General features: G+C 42.0%; 1 protein-coding gene across 5 annotated transcripts in view; it reads left to right on the forward strand.

The window, feature by feature from the left end:
* tprb (translocated promoter region b, nuclear basket protein) overlaps positions 1-15731 on the forward strand; it is a 25124-nt gene extending 9393 nt beyond the window's left edge. Inside the window, exons 19-51 of one of the 5 annotated variants that reach the window (XM_020602720.1) lie at positions 51-185; positions 259-399; positions 534-699; positions 1243-1409; positions 2134-2286; positions 2459-2575; positions 3576-3779; positions 3851-4038; positions 4155-4302; positions 4633-4770; positions 4850-4981; positions 5157-5287; positions 5419-5629; positions 5853-5999; positions 6124-6322; positions 6422-6615; positions 6884-6957; positions 7145-7317; positions 7434-7730; positions 8033-8187; positions 8306-8386; positions 8881-9066; positions 9160-9312; positions 10799-10892; positions 11790-11950; positions 12408-12476; positions 12594-12694; positions 13140-13255; positions 13372-13488; positions 13648-13804; positions 13946-14099; positions 14183-14278; positions 15500-15731. In XM_020602720.1, coding sequence (XP_020458376.1) covers positions 51-185; positions 259-399; positions 534-699; positions 1243-1409; positions 2134-2286; positions 2459-2575; positions 3576-3779; positions 3851-4038; positions 4155-4302; positions 4633-4770; positions 4850-4981; positions 5157-5287; positions 5419-5629; positions 5853-5999; positions 6124-6322; positions 6422-6615; positions 6884-6957; positions 7145-7317; positions 7434-7730; positions 8033-8187; positions 8306-8386; positions 8881-9066; positions 9160-9312; positions 10799-10892; positions 11790-11950; positions 12408-12476; positions 12594-12694; positions 13140-13255; positions 13372-13488; positions 13648-13804; positions 13946-14099; positions 14183-14269 — 4746 coding nt within the window. In that variant the 3' untranslated portion in view covers positions 14270-14278; positions 15500-15731. The remainder of the gene's footprint in view (positions 1-50; positions 186-258; positions 400-533; positions 700-1242; positions 1410-2133; positions 2287-2458; positions 2576-3575; positions 3780-3850; positions 4039-4154; positions 4303-4632; positions 4771-4849; positions 4982-5156; positions 5288-5418; positions 5630-5852; positions 6000-6123; positions 6323-6421; positions 6616-6883; positions 6958-7144; positions 7318-7433; positions 7731-8032; positions 8188-8305; positions 8387-8880; positions 9067-9159; positions 9313-10798; positions 10893-11789; positions 11951-12407; positions 12477-12593; positions 12695-13139; positions 13256-13371; positions 13489-13647; positions 13805-13945; positions 14100-14182; positions 14279-15499) is intronic. The other 4 variants (XM_020602719.1, XM_020602716.1, XM_020602717.1 and 1 more) reach the window with 4 other exon arrangements.
* Positions 15732-15751: the final 20 nt, after the last annotated feature.

A 15751-nucleotide genomic window follows, 5' to 3' on the forward strand; every position in this document is an offset into this window, starting at 1 on the left:
TGTGCACTGCAGCGCAAAGCCATCTAGACTTGTATCTGCTTGCCTCTCAGGGTCTTGCTGAGAACCTGCGTAATGAGAGAGATATGCTGAAGCTGGTGGAGTCCAGGCTGAATCAGGAGAAAGAAGCAATGCAGAGCCAACAACAGAGTCAAAGCCTGCTGATGACCAACCTTCAGGCTATTCAGGTAATCTAGGAGTGTATTTTCTCAGTCATTGACTAGCACACTTTTCAGAATGTTAACAGATGTGTTCTTCTAGGCCACTCTTGAGCGCTCAGAGACTGATACACGTCAGCGTCTCAACAGCCAACTGGAGAAGCAGGAAAGGGAGATCTTTCAGCTGCAGAAGAGGCTGGAGAATGAGGTGGAACAGCGCCACCTGCTTAGCAGAAACCAAGAAGTAGGTTTTTCTACCGCATGGAAATGTCTTCACGCTCTTGATCCTAAAGCTAATAAAAACAGAGATTAAAAGGACTGGAGAATTCAGCATTTTGGTCACTGTATTTTCTTGTGTCATCTATTTCTCATGTACAGATCCAGCTGATGGATGCAAAGAGGCAGCTCGAGACACAGGTGGCTTTGCACCAACAGACCAAGGAGCTACTGAATGCTGCTGAGTTGGAGCTGAACACCCTCAGGCTTCAGCAAGGCAGCGATACACATCATAGCTTGAGTTTGGCCTCCACACCCATCATCAGAGGTTGGCACAAAGATACATGTTTGCAAGGAGAGTTATGTAGCACTAACAATACACATAAGAATCCATACATGTACACACCTAAATGCACAGTGTTTTTTGTGGTTGTCATCAAATCAAATCTCATGGCCTTAAAATTAAGCAAAGCAATTCCTAGGTTCACATCACTGGAAGTCAAATCCTGTATAGCATCTTGTAAAGTCATTGTCTGTGAAATTATTGCTCACTAAAAAGACCTTTTACATACTAGCTTGCATTTTGGAGAAGGCTATAATGATTCTGATTCTGAAATTACTCCGATTTGACAGGTTCTGACTTTTATTCTAGTTGACTGAACCTTTTTTTCAATAAATGCTAGGATGCTATGTTTTTATGAGCTCAGACTGTTTATATGAGACTGAATTCAGCCCAATGAAATGTCTTAGCTATGTTCCTTCTGTTGGTTTAAGGCACAAACTTCTAACCAAGTAATGGTATTTACATTAGTCCATTATCCAGCTTCACCTCCTACAAAAACACATTGCCATTGGCTCTTCCTTCTTTCAGGCCTGCAGGCTTCAGATCAAGACAGAGAGGAGCTACAGGGCCGCTTGCGGCTGGCTGAAAGCCGGGCTGAGGAGTTGACAGAAAGCCTCAGGGTAGCCACCTCCAGCATGGAGCAGTACAGAGCCATGGCTCAGAGCCTGGAGGAGTCCCTGGATAAAGAGAAACAGGTGCACAATAAACCCAGACTGCCTGTCAGTTTCCGCCTCTCACAAAACAACTTGTATAAGCAAATATGTGGGAGGCAGATGAATGTATTACATTTATACACCTCAGGTATTTACCTCACAGAAACTTTAAATACAGTAATGTATTCCCACCCACTGTCAGCTCTAAGATGAATTCAGTTTAATTTATTTCAGCTCAGTTTTATTTGTATAGCACCCCATACAACAAAGGTCATCACAAGAGACTTTACATCACAAGGTCTAAGACATTATCATTATTATTATTATTATTATTGAGAAAAATCCCCCTTGAGCAAGTCCCCTCTAACTCTTTAGATTTTCAGTAAAATAAGTGCAGCAGTTTGTCATTTTCTAGTTGGTGGAAGTTAGTATTTGGGGGTTAAAATAGCCCAGGATGTTGATATTTTAATCTGTCTATCTTTGATAGTTTTTAAAATGCTATTCATTGGATTTTATACAATACATTAAAGTTTAAAAAGTTATGTTTAGCAATTAGCTTTGTGAGCCTAGCTTTTCTTGTAGCTTTGAAAATCCTTTGGGATAATATTGCACACTGGGAAATTTTGTTGATGATTCATTGGTGTATAAAGTTCTTATGGGGATATGTACATATACATTGAGAGCCGATGTACCAGAGTCAATTTCCTCATGTGTCCGACACACCTGGCCAATAAAGCAGATTCTGATTATATTTTCAAATGGCCAGGTAACAGAGCAGGCACGCTCATCTATTGAAGCCTGTATGAAGGATGCTGAGGAGCGTCACCGCAGACTGGAGGAGAAGCTTCTGCAAACAGAGCAAGAGAAACAAGACTTAGAGGAGCAAAAGAGGATAGCCCTGGAATCTCTGGAGGAGCAGGTATATTAAAAACCCACATTAGTAAGCAAGTCCAAATGTTGCTGAACACATTTCCTTAAAAAAAAGTACCCATGTGGCCTTTTGAGTACTGTTTTGCTGTCACTTTAGGTTTCTATTGTTGAAGTAAAGAAATTATTAATAATTGTTTTTGTCATGTGTCTGTCTGGGTTAGATTAACAATCTAAGGAGAAATTTAAGCAATGCCCAGGCAGATAACCAGGCAGCATTGCAGCGAGTTGCTGCTGCAGAAGCCCAGCAGCAGCAGGCTCTACAAGATAGCCAGGAGAAGGTAAGCAGCTACTATAATTATATTGTGTTCTTCCTATTTTCAGTGTTCCAGTTAGAGCTGATACTGATCACTGATTAATCTCATAAATCAGCTGGTCTGTTCCTGACCACCATTTGGTTCCTGCAGAAGATGGTGTACAAAATTTCTTCATGTCCATGTCATAATAGTTTACCAGCTGGTTTGTTAATATATTTATCTTTACATCTGGTTATGTGTTTTTAAACATAATAGGCTATTGTACCTGAAGCAGGGCTTAACAGGTTATTTATTGTTACATTCTGTTGATCACTCATTGTAGGTCTCCTTTTTCTGCAGTTTTCTGAGTGTACAGAAAATGATGACTGAAGGTGGGATCATGAACATGTGTTGGCTGTATTATAATCATTTATTCAATGGCCCTGAGTCTGGCTTAAAAACAGTTATATAGGCATTTTTTCCCATTTTGGTTTTTGTCATATGCGTTTCAGTGCCCTTTACCATGACCCACCCACCCTGTGAGCCAGGGCTGCAGCTTTCCACTGCTAATTGGAAGAGTATTCACAGGTCAGCTCAGCTGGAATGTAGGGGATCCAGCTGTGTTTCAGACTGGCTGAGCTGACATCGCCCTGTCAGTTGGCTGATTTGGATTGCATAGCTTATAGATTTGTGTTTTCAATCATGGAAATCCCTCCATCTCTTGTTTCACTCGCTATCAAACTGGGCATTGCTTAAGGACCACATTTTATTATTTAGTTTTTTGCTGTAGTCTGCTTTTAAGCCTGTAAATAAATGTCCCCACTCTTAATTTCTATACCTCTGAGGCATTTGGTAAAACTGGCAGTCAGATGTCATGACAGATGAAGCTATGTAAAAACACTTTATTGGATAGGACTATCTATTGAGCCTTTTGTTTTAAAAAAAAGAGCTGATCCAGCTTAGTGGTTTAAGTGAGTCAGTGGGCCAAATTATCAGACTAGTGGAAGATATATGACTATATGAATTCTCCTTTTCCATTTCTAAGGCTAAGCTGGCAGCAGAAGCGCAAGATAAGTATGAGCGAGAGATGATGTTGCACGCAGCGGACATAAAGGTCCTGCAGGAAGCTAAGGCTCAGGCCCAGCAGGCCATCGAACTCAGACACCAGCTGGAAGAGGGAGCCCAGAGGATCACTGCTGAGCTGCTAGAGGCCAGGGTCTCCTGGGAGGAGCAGGAAAAGATTCTCAAGGTTGGTATAGGTTATTTTTGATAGAAAGGCTTTAACTGTTCAATCTTAATTTTTTTTTTCTCCTCTTATAGGAGGAGGTGTCCAAGATGGAGAGTCGCTGTGAGGAGTTACAGAGGCAGAACTCCCTCCTGCATGAGCAGATACAGACATTGAGCAGCAAGATGGCTGACAGTTTTCAGCGTGCTGCCAGTGAGAGTACAATGAACATCTCTCTAACTGAAGAGGGCAAATCTCAAGAACAACTCCTTGAAATTCTCAGGTAATGCTTAAAAATACAGTACATTGGGGGGGGGAAACAAGTACACTTCTCATCATTGTTCCTGTCCCTCTGTATTGTTTTTTATTTTTGACACCCTGACTCGTTCTCCATCACAGTTTTGTGCGTCGGGAGAAGGAGCTTGCAGAATCACGTTTTGAGATTGCCCAAGGGGAAAGTTTGCGTTACCGTCTCAGGGTGGAGCACCTGGAACGAGAGCTGAAGGAGGTGCAGGATGGCTTGAGTGCCACGAGGGAGAGGATGCAGGTGTGTTTTTGTACTTTGATTCTCTGATCCTACATTCACAGGTAATGTTTGTTTACAACTACTGCTTGTCTGTAACAAGGTTAGATTGCAGGTGTATAGTTTGGCTTTCAGCTTGACTGTTGTCCATCATACTTGCAAGTTGTTTTGTTTTGTTTATTTACCTGTGTAGAGGAATTGTTTATTTGCTCAGTGTCTTCCAAAGAGATCAAGGCCATTTTGCTTTCAGATATACAGTATATTTATTCAGAAGACACATACATACTGTACATACACTGTGAGGGAGGGAGGGAGAGAACATGTGACTAAAAGCCAGATGATAATTTGACTAAGGTGACAGCGAAGACCCTGGCTCAGCACGATGATCTGATGAAGAAGACGGAAACAATGAGTATCCTGATGGAGACCAACAAGATGCTGAGGGAGGAGAAGGACAAGATGGAGCAAGAACTGCAGCAAACCCAAGCTAAGGTATGCACTTCTGTGGTTTATTAATATACTTGGTGAACTTTCAGTTCCATTTGGTTACGGCTCTTCTTCTGTGCTTCAGGTGCAAAATCTGCAGTCAGACATCATGCCACTGCAGCAGGCGAACTCTGAGCTGAGTGAAAAAAGTGGCATGCTGCAGGCAGAGAAGAGAATCCTGGAAGAGGAGGTCAAGCGCTGGAAGGTTCGGGCGCAGGTCAGTGAAAAGACTAGAAGCCAAACTGCTAATGCTGCTGTATGAAGGGGAAAATTATACTTGTCTTGATTAGAAATGTTGATTAGTTTAGTTTGTGTTAAGAATAGTTTTAAATAAAACACACCACTAACAAAGGTTTTTTTTTGTTGTTGTTGCTTTTTACATGTTCTTCTAGAATTTGGTGAGTCAGCAGAAAGATTCTGATCCAGAAGAGTACAAACGTCTACATTCTGAGAAGGAGGCACATCTAAAACGCATCCAGCAGCTCACTGAGGAGAATGCCAGGATTAAAGCAGAGGTCGTAAGGTGAGGGATAATGAATGATGTAACTGTTGGCAGTTATTAAACACAATATTAAGTGTTTATTTTTCTCCTTTATTGGGTCTCATCTCCCACCTTACCATTAATTTTCTCAATCGTTTTATGCCTCTCTATAGGACCAATAACCTAACAACATCCATGCAAAGTCAGATTCAGAGCTTGCGTGACAATGTGAGTAAGATGACTGATGAGAGGAAAACGCTGAGGAGTGAACTGGATGCCAATAGCCAGGAACTCCAAGAGAAGGCGCGAACCATCACCCAGGTTAAGAGGATCGGACGGCGCTATAAGACTCAGTATGAAGAACTCAAAGTGGAACATGACAAGGTTAAAGCTCAGGAGCTGTTACCCTCACTGCCTTGGTCTTTAATACAAAGCATGCAAAAAGTGCAAAAAACTTTTGGTGTACATGCAAATGTCCGTACAGAGTCTGCAAACCAGAGAAGATGACCAAAATTATGTCACTAGACCATAACAGACAAGCAGACATGGAATGTATAATTTGTATTAATTACGCATCATTAATCCTTTCATACTGTGTTTTCTCCAGATGGTAGCTGAGGCTGCAGCAGGTCCATCCCAGGAAGAGGAGACTCATCAAGCTTCAGTTCAGGAACTCCAGAGTCTCAGAGATTCTCTGAGCCAGGCTGAAACCAGGACCAGAGAGCTGGAAGGACAGCTGGAAAGCATAAATAAGGTTCAACACCAGACTTGTGTTTTTCTTAGCCTCCCACGAGACAAGGCAATAATTGTCTTGCACAGTGAGTTGCTTTTTTACATGCATGTATTTATCTGTCTCTTGTTTTCTGGGCCTGCCACAGGTGGTTACAGAGCGTGACACTGAGCTGCGTAATGCTCAGGAGCAGTCATCCATGATGCAGACAGAGCTGACCAGGCTGCAGCAGGAGCTGCAGGATAAAGCTTCCCAGGAGGAAACGCGGAGGAAGCAGATGTCCGACAAGGATGATAAGACCAGGAAAGCCCTTGTTTTGGCCAGACAGAAGATTAGCCATGTTTTAGGTGAGAGGGTGTCTTCATATTATAACCAGCCATGCCCCTATTTGTAGTATTGCTTGCTTGTTGTTATTTGGATCTCACACCTAACAAATTGATATTCAGCTACCAACGACCAGCTACAGAGGGAAAATGTGGAGCTGAGGCAGCAGCGGGAGGAGCTGGAGGTGCGTGTGAGCGCTCTCAAGTCTCAGTATGAGGGCCGCCTGAGCCGGCAGGAGAGAGAACTGAGAGATCTGCGAGGTCAACAGGAGAGACAAGAGCAGAGAGATGAGCCACCTGAGGCAGGACCTAGCAAGGTGAGCGTCTGCTTTTAAGTTTCCGTAAGCCAGACATTTTAATTTTAGTAAAAATTTACATAGAATACTCTTGACTTTCACGTTTGTTCTTCAAGCCAAATATCATGTAGAATAGTCTGGTAAATCTGTTTCATGTTATAGGACAACTGCTCCTTCTTTGGCGATACCTTGCTGACAGTTAAATAGATTGGATTAAAGAACTGCAACTTGTAGCACTGTTGTAAGTGGAGTGACTTGTTGGTCTCCATCATGACTTTGACTCTTTTAGACCCAGGAACAGCAGAGGACCACAGAACAAAGACAGATCAGTCTGAAGACAACTCCAGCTGCAGATAGGGGCAGGTATGATACATAACCACCGGAACTACATATTGAGTAATAAGTTTATCTTGTGGTGAAACATGAGTATGTATAATCCTACAATTATGGGCTGCTCTTAGTACACTTGCATTGACTTGTTCAGGTCTTTCTTACTCAAAATGTACATCAGTAGATTCATTATCAATGCCTTGATCTTTGTCTCTGTCAGTGCCAGCACCTCTGAGCCTCCAACTGCCAACATTAAGCCAACGCCTGTAGTCGCTACAGCTAGCAAGCCCACTCCAAGAGCAAGCATCAGGCCCATGATCACACCAGCTCCTGTACCCACTCCAACACCCACTGCTACGGTCATGCCCACCACACAGGTGGAGACCCAGGAAGGTAAGCAAAGCTTCAGACAGTGCAGGAAACCTACTGATTGACATTGTTTCAAGTCTCAAGTGACAAAGGTTACTCTGATAAGGACACAGTCAATTGGTTATGGATCTCTTTTGCAGCCATGCAGTCTACTGAAGGCCTACCAGTGGAGCACGTGACTGTGTATGGCAGTGCCAGTGGCTCTGTGCGTTCTGCCAGCCCCAATGTCCAGACCACCTTAGCTAGCCCCATGCTTACTGCTCAGCAGACCCAGACCCAGACACAGGCCACAGCATTTGTTCAGCCAACACAGCAGCAGAGCATGACCCATACAGAGCCAGCCAATCAGGAGCCACCAGCTCTGGTCATTGAGGCAACACCTAGCTCACAGGTGGAATGGCCTTCAACGTCCTCTGCCTCCGCTGTGTTTGGCACTGGTAAGAGCACCTGGTTTTAAGGTTTTAGTACAGTTTTACTTTAATACTGTTGTATTTTGGGATATACCACAATACTCTGCACTAATTAAAAAAAATAAACCTAAGATATTTTGCATGTTATAATGAACGTTATTTGGATTGTAAATCTTTGAAAGAAAAAAGTTGACTATACAGATTCCATTTTTGAATTTGTGTCAGACAGGTTGGCTAAAAATAGATTGCTGGTTGTTTCATGTGATATCTATCCAGTATGAGCATACACAGAGGGAGAAATTTTAACAATTGCCATGCATTATCTTTAGTTTCAGCAACACCAGGAACCTCCTCGATATCCAAGAGGCCTCGGGAGGAGGATGAAAGCACCACCATGGTCACTGACACCGAGACTGCCCAGGAGGACACCTCCAGGACTCCTATACCCAAGAAACTCCGCATCGTCCAGCGAGTGGGGCCAGAGGTGAGGAACAGGGTTACACAGAAGGTTGTGTAAAAAAAATACATACTTTTTTTTTTTTAATGGTCTTTAATAGTCTGTAAATTATTGGTGCAGGTCTGATTGTTGTGTTTTTTCTCAGGAGGAAGAGCTGGTTGACGACAGTGCTGAGGCTGAGGGTGTGGGGCCTATAGACAGTCATGACAGTGTAGAAGAAACCCAGGTTGGCCATAGAAATATTAAGTGAACACTTTTAAATCTGACTTTATTTTTGTATATTTTCATTCAGATTTCAAGTTAGTCTTTTGATATTTTGATAAAAGCAATAAATACAACCACTGTTGTTAGTCAGAGCTATTATAGTAATAACAACTGTAGCAGTTCTCAGTATTGTCTTCACTTTTCCTCTTCATTGTTTACAGTTGGAAAATGGATATTCAGTTAAATTTAGCAGTTTTCTCTTTTGTTGTACCAGAGAGAATAAACACAGTGCAGGTTTTTTTCCATCTGCTTCTCATTGACTGTGTAACCTGCCACTGCCAAGGGTCATGCGGGAGGAGTTAACAATAATAATGCTGCAGAATTATTGTGATCACTGTTAGTACTATGTGTAGGACACCTTTTTAGGAAAGGTATTAGTCCTTCAGCAGTTACTGACAAAGCATGTAGATGAGCAGAATGTGTGTTGTACATGCCGTATTCTTCTTTGCCCTGCAGACAGAGGACTTACCAACACTGGAGGAAGAAGAGACTGCAGCAACCCAGTCCATAACGATGGACCAGGAAGTGAACCTCACCCAAAGTGACACCTATGACCAGCTGTCCCAGGAAGTGATTGTCATAATAACAGACTCAGAGACTGATGAGGACCAGGAAGAGGAGGTAGAGGAGGAAGAAGAGCAGGTAGAAAGTGTTTGAAAAGGCAGTATGAAAAGTTCCATTATCCATCATATTCAAAATTTTGTTACTAATGGGTTTTCCGCTTCCCCATTGCAGGACTATGATGAAGAAGAAGAGGAAGATGAAGAGGAGGAAGAGGAAGATGAAAATGATGAGGATGAAGATGAAGGAGCGATGGGGGAGGAAGGAGAGGACAGTAATGAGGGGAGCGGGGATGGCAATGAGGCTTACGAAGGAGAAGACACAGAGGTTTGTTTCCCTGTGTCACATAATGTTTTCACTGTGTTCTCACCCACACGTACTTTCACACCACATTAACCCTTTATGTGCCTGTTCCAGCTCACAGTTTTTATACCATACTAAGTTTTTCCATACTGGCTCATTTCACTGTTGCTTGCATTTTATCCCCGTGTTGTAACTTCCAGTCTGTGCAAGCTGTGTGTGCTGACCTTAGTTGTTTACCTTTTTACTCTGGTCTTGGTTGCTCAGTGCGATGAGACAATGTCTACAAAGGCACAGTCAACTGTCATTCACATGTAATCTGCATGTCTGCAGTTGGGAATATGCAAACCCTTGTCCAGTGTTGTGTTTGTGTGTGATTGGATATTAAATAATAAAAGTATTACTTTTGAAAACACTTGTAAGAAGAAAAGAGCATATACCAGCTGCAACAGTGTCCGAAGTTTAGTAATAAGCAATAGAATAGCTTGTAGCTGTTTCTTCTCACTGCAGTATTATGAGAAATTTTTGCCAAATCAGAGGAGTCGGAACCGGCTTTTTAATATTTCTAAGGGTTTACTTATAATATCCCCCTAATATCTGTTGTCAGTTTGGAAATTGTTAAAGTAACTTTTAGGTCTGCAACTGACAATAACTGTTGGTCATTTTCTAGATTAACTCATTATACTTCTGTCTTTAAAACATCAAAAACGGTGATAAAGTTTTAGTTCCCACAGCACAAGGTGGCATCTTCAGATCTCTTGTCTGTTCAGCATCCTAATACTCAGTTTACCATCGTTTGAGAAGCCAAAGACAGGAAACACTTCGCTTTTTTCTGAGAAAATGACAAATAATTGTTTAATTATCAAAATACTTGATAATTAATATTCTCTTAATTAAATAAGTGATTAATTGACTAACCATTGAAAGTTTTATATATTGAAATAGGAATGTTTTTATTGTCACGTGCTTGCATCGGCCGTGGCTGGAGGCATTATGTTTTCATGTGTCAGTCCGTCCATCACATTCTTGTGAGTGTGATATCTCAGGAACACCTTCAGGGGATTCCGTTAAATTTGGAACAAGCATTCGCTTGGTCTCGAGGATGATGTGACGAAGCTCTCCTCAGTCTTGTGAATTGCTTTGTCTCTCTCTGTGAAGATGCATATTCCCTTGAATCATACATGTCAGTATACTGATAACTTGCGTTTTGCCAAAACATTAGTGTCTTTTGTTAAATTCCCTCAAAGTTTTCACTACAAACATTGAGTCTTGACAGATGTGCATGTAAACTGCTACTTGAATAGTTGAAGGCAAACAACTGCGTGGTGGAAATTCTGGTTTTTACTTGAATTTTGGACCTTCTCTGGAAGGTGTGTTTGTTCCATATAAGGAGAAGATGAATCATAATCCTTATGTGACGCTTGGCCAGTTTAGCTTTTTAAAATTCTGTTTGTGATTTTTCCATTTCTTTGACTATAGATTTTCCTCATTCTTTTGTCCTTTTCTTTCTCAGGGAGCTGATGCAACAGACCCGGGCACCGAGACAGAGGAGAGTTTGGGGGCGTCTGACTCCACCCAGCGGCCAGCAGATTCCCAGACGCCCAGCTGTAAGATCCAGGAAACTTTGTCTTACACACACACACACACACACACACACACACACACAGGCATCCACCTCAGACTCTCCACATGTACTCACAAACTGTCTTGCCATTCAATTAGTTATCTCATGCTTCTCAGTGACTGAGAAAGATGTAATATGTTGTTGTTGCACAACTGTTGGCCAAAGTAAAGGTCATGTACGCCCACCTGTAAGATACAGGAAACTTTGTCTTACACACACACACACACACACACACACACACACACAGGCATCCACCTCAGACTCTCCACATGTACTCACAAACTGTCTTGCCATTCAATTAGTTATCTCATGCTTCTCAGTGACTGAGAAAGATGTAATATGTTGTTGTTGCACAACTGTTGGCCAAAGTAAAGGTCATGTAGAGCAACAGCTGCTTTACTTTGAAAATGAAACAAACATTTAAAGTGATTTTGCTCATATTATAGTCATATATAGCTTATAGTTAAACAATTGGGAATCAAATAATAGAAAAACAAGTATTCCCAGTTGGTGTACACTGAAGATACAACCTTTTGTACATGCTGTTTTACAAAACACTAGCCCCTTATACACAGAGATTACAGAAAGCCTCCTTCAAGGCTTATTTATTTTTTATTTAAGCCCTTTTACACAGAGCTTAAAAGAGCAGGCAAACTACCACGCCTGCCTTCCTTTTACACAGCTGCCAGAAGTGTGATGCTGATCGTGACGTCTGACAGTCCTTATACATGATTCACACCATTTTCAAATCTGAATTTAAGAGCCAGTAAATAAAGTACCGTAATAAAGAGTGAGTTGGTTTTTGATAAGTACTTTTGTTGGCAATTTTTATATGTCTGATCCAAAGTAAACAGACCTCTTTGTTTGAACCATTTAATAGTCGAGGGCAGTACAATGGAGGCCTTCTCTGCCGAACAACCTATCACAAGCTCTGGTACACGTATGCCCCAGTCGCCACGGAGACCGACACATCAGTTGCCTCCCTACCTGAACATCCACCCTGCTACAACATCCGAGCTGGCACCACCTGCTCAGGTTCAGGTACAAAGGAAGAGTAACCTACTGTTAGGGAAAAATCTGTTTGTTTGTTTATGCCTGTCTGTGCTCTTCACCGCATTAATTAGAGGTGCCTTAATTACTTGTAACTTCAATCCACAGAAACATATTAGCAGATATTATGATGATAAAATCATCATTTTAGTAATTTTTAAAGCAAAAATGCCAGTCATTTGTTTCTGATACCTGAATTTCATAGATGATACAAACTCAATATCTTTGGATTTTGGACTGTCTGAGAACGAGTCTATCTATCAGAGAGAGAGAGATTTATACAGTGTTTGGCTTTTTTTAGACTAAATGTGTAATCAGTTCATCAGCACATGAATCAGTAAAGAAAATAATTAATTGTCACAACCCTGTTATTAATATATCTTAATGATACCTCTATGTGTAGATCACAAGCACCTATAAAAATATTTTTCCACATCTAATTTTACAGTGTATCCCCGTTCGGCGCCAGTCAGTGGGCAGAGTTCCTCAGCTTGCTCCTGGGGTGCTGGGCAGTTCTGTAAGTCACATCTGCCATCTGAGAACATTCCAGAACTTATAGCCGTGATGTTGTGAAACCTTTAATACTATTTGTGCATGTTTGTATCCAACACTTTCTGCCATCTGTGCATCGCAGCAGCAGCAGCAGCACGTCTTTGAAGATGATGACAGGATGGTTCCCAGCACTCCCACTCTGGTGGTGCCGCACCGCTCCGATGGTTTTGACCAGGCCATCCAGTAAGTCTCACGCATGCACACAGACCAGGAAGTCAGAATACCCCAGAAATGTTTGATAGCTCATGATTATTTGTAACAAAAACACTGATAATACTTTACATGATCATATAGTATTGATCTAATACGATGCTGGTTACATTTAATGTACATTTATATTATTTTTCTGAGATTTCCAGAGATAACCTGATTTTACTTTAACACTTGTTGGTTGCTTCAATCAGTGTTTGCATTTTAATGTGTTACTTTCTGTTTTGATTTTGAGATATAACTAAATCTTAAGACATATGCATGCTTTACATTAAATTTTCACACAGACCCCTGTGTGTATACTTTAATTCAGAGGCTTGGGTATATATTTAGAAAGGGGGGCTAAAATACCTGGAGCCATTGTCAGTTTGTTGTCTTACAGCAGTGGATGACTGTTTTTTGTTGTTTTGTTTGTCAGTTCTCCCCAGGTGGCTGGTGTGCCTCGCTTCCGGTTTGGTGCTTCAGAGGACATGCCACAGACTGCCTCCACCTCCACCTCACTTTCTGACCTGGTCCAGCTTGCATCACAAGGAGGTACTCCCCTACAACTTGATGTGCACAGTTATGTCATTGATCAGCCCTTTATCTAAGTGAAACAGAATGATTGAACACGAAAAGTTTTGTTTGTTTGTTTTCTTTTTATACTGCAGAGCAATTCCTGTCTTCAGGTCTTGGGATGTATGAAAGCCCCCCGTTTTTAGCAACTCATGAAGAGGAGTCTGGTGGACGCAGTGTTCCCACCACACCACTGCAAGTTACAGCACCAGGTATGTGTCAGTCTGATATGAAAGGAGCAGTTCTGTGTATAGACCCAGTCTTCTTATCAACATACATACAAATTAGTTTCTGAAAACAGCCGGTAAACAGGGTAGATGTTTTTGGCTGTAGCAGGACTATCAGATGCTAAAATAAAAAAAATCTTCCAGTAATGGTCTTCTCAGAGGTGGCTCAGTCGGACACAACAGAGCCCGCCACCCACTCTGTTCCTATGGTGAGCACATCAACACCAAGCCTGGTTGTGCCAGGATCAGTCAGTTCTGGAGAGGAGAGAGATGATGTCTTCCTGGAGCCAGACACTGAGAGGTGAGTCTCGCTCTTTAATGCCCTTTTGTCTTTTTTTTTTTTTTCTGCTATGAGAATTTAGACCTGTAACAATAGGATTCAGTGTGTGTTGCCATATAAAGTCCAGTCCTGTTTTGAAATTCAAACCTTTGTTCACTACAGATCAGTCGCTTTTTTGTGGCCACGTTTTACAGGCCCAGTGCTGAAATGTCAGTGGATCCAGTGGTGTCCCAGGGAGATGTGGATGAGCCAAGCCAGGCATCTGACAAAGCCAGCTTCCCCTCCACCAGCCAGGAGCCTTCCTCCAGTTCTGCAGGTGCAGTGTAGCCTCGTGATTCCCTGTAATTACTCTTTATGTATATTACTTAGTGTTCACTTCTGATTATCATGTCTTTCTAGATACAAGCAGTGCTCCACCTAAGTCCTCCAGACCTGGACCCAGCAGACAGCTGCAGCGCTGGCCAGAGAGCCGCGGTGGACGCATGAAGAGAGGAGGTAACACATTCGAAACCACACACAAGACCACATGATATTAATCAGGGCCATGAACATCTAGGCCACATGTGTCAAACTCAAGACCCGCGGGCCACATCCGGCCCGGCGTACAATTACATCTGGCCCATGAGATCATTTTATATATTTCTTTTTTAATGGCCTGGCGATATGAAGCGCTGATAACACACAAACTACAAATCCCATAATGCAGCGCAACAGCTGCCTTACCAAACGATAGGCTACCTGCGATCATTCCCGTGTCACTTGCGTCAGATCAGTCAAGCGTCTGTTGATGTATACAACCCTAATTTCAAGTCAAAGCTAGCCCCCAACAATGGCCAAGAGAAAGGTTGATACTGAGAACAGAGCCTTTGAAAACCGGTGGGAGGCTGAGTATATGTTTACTGACATTGTCGGTAAACCTGTGTGTCTTATTTGTGGAGCTAATGTGGCTGTAATTAAGGAATATAGCCTAAGACTGCACTACGAGACAAAACATCAGGACAAGCTGAAAAACGTGAATGTAGAGCAGAAGCTCCAGAAGGTAGAGGAGTTGAAGAGGAATCTGACATCACAGCAGACGTTTTCACCAAAGCCAAATCACACAGTGAAGCTGCTGTGAAAGCAAGTTTTATTGTGGCAGAGGAGAAAATCAGCCCGAACATTTACCGAGGGAGAGTTTCTAAAGAGCTGCATGATGAAAGTGTGCGACGTCTTGTGTCCAGACAAAATGCAGGTGTTTGCAAATGTAGCCTTAGCAGAAATACAGCTGCTGATTTTAAGTTCAAGTTTATTTATTTATTTTGGAATAATATTGTATCCTGCCTGTTTCGATTCATATTTATGTTTATCCTGTTCGGCCCGCACCTAAAGTGTGCTTTGGGTTTTGGCCCCCTGTGTGATTGAGTTTGACACCCCTGATCTAGGCCCATGGTGCCCTTGTGTTTCAGTAACTCACAAATATCACAGTGCTGGATGGAGCTTCCACAAATGTTGACAACACTGCAGTCTTTATTGTAAATCAAATGTACTGATGAGCAGCAGCATTACAACCAAAGGAAGATAAAGTGAATAACACTGATTATCTTGTTCTATATAATTTGGGTTCAATGAAGAATAACAGAGGAAATACTGTCACAATATCAGTATCATTTTATACAAGCATTCTACAGAATCTTTTCATCAGTATAGGCTTTGTTTGAAAAATATTTTGTGTCTCAGCAGGTCAAGCATTTCCTTCTCGAGGTGTACACGGGAGACGATTCGCCAGGTGAAGCACTGAGCAGGAATCTTGAAAGCCGTGACTAGACAGTGTTTACATTCTGTTGTCTTGTTCTCAAACCAAATTTTTTGCTTTTTGTTTTAATAACCTTGGAAACCACCTTGTGTAATCAGTCTGTGCTGAAGCATTGTGTTTTATGAAGAATGTAATAAACTTTAAAACTCTAGGAAACCTGGTCTCAAGGGCAACTT

The sequence above is a fragment of the Monopterus albus genome, unplaced genomic scaffold, assembly GCF_001952655.1.
Source record: "Monopterus albus unplaced genomic scaffold, M_albus_1.0 scaffold58.1, whole genome shotgun sequence".
Taxonomy (NCBI): domain Eukaryota; kingdom Metazoa; phylum Chordata; class Actinopteri; order Synbranchiformes; family Synbranchidae; genus Monopterus; species Monopterus albus.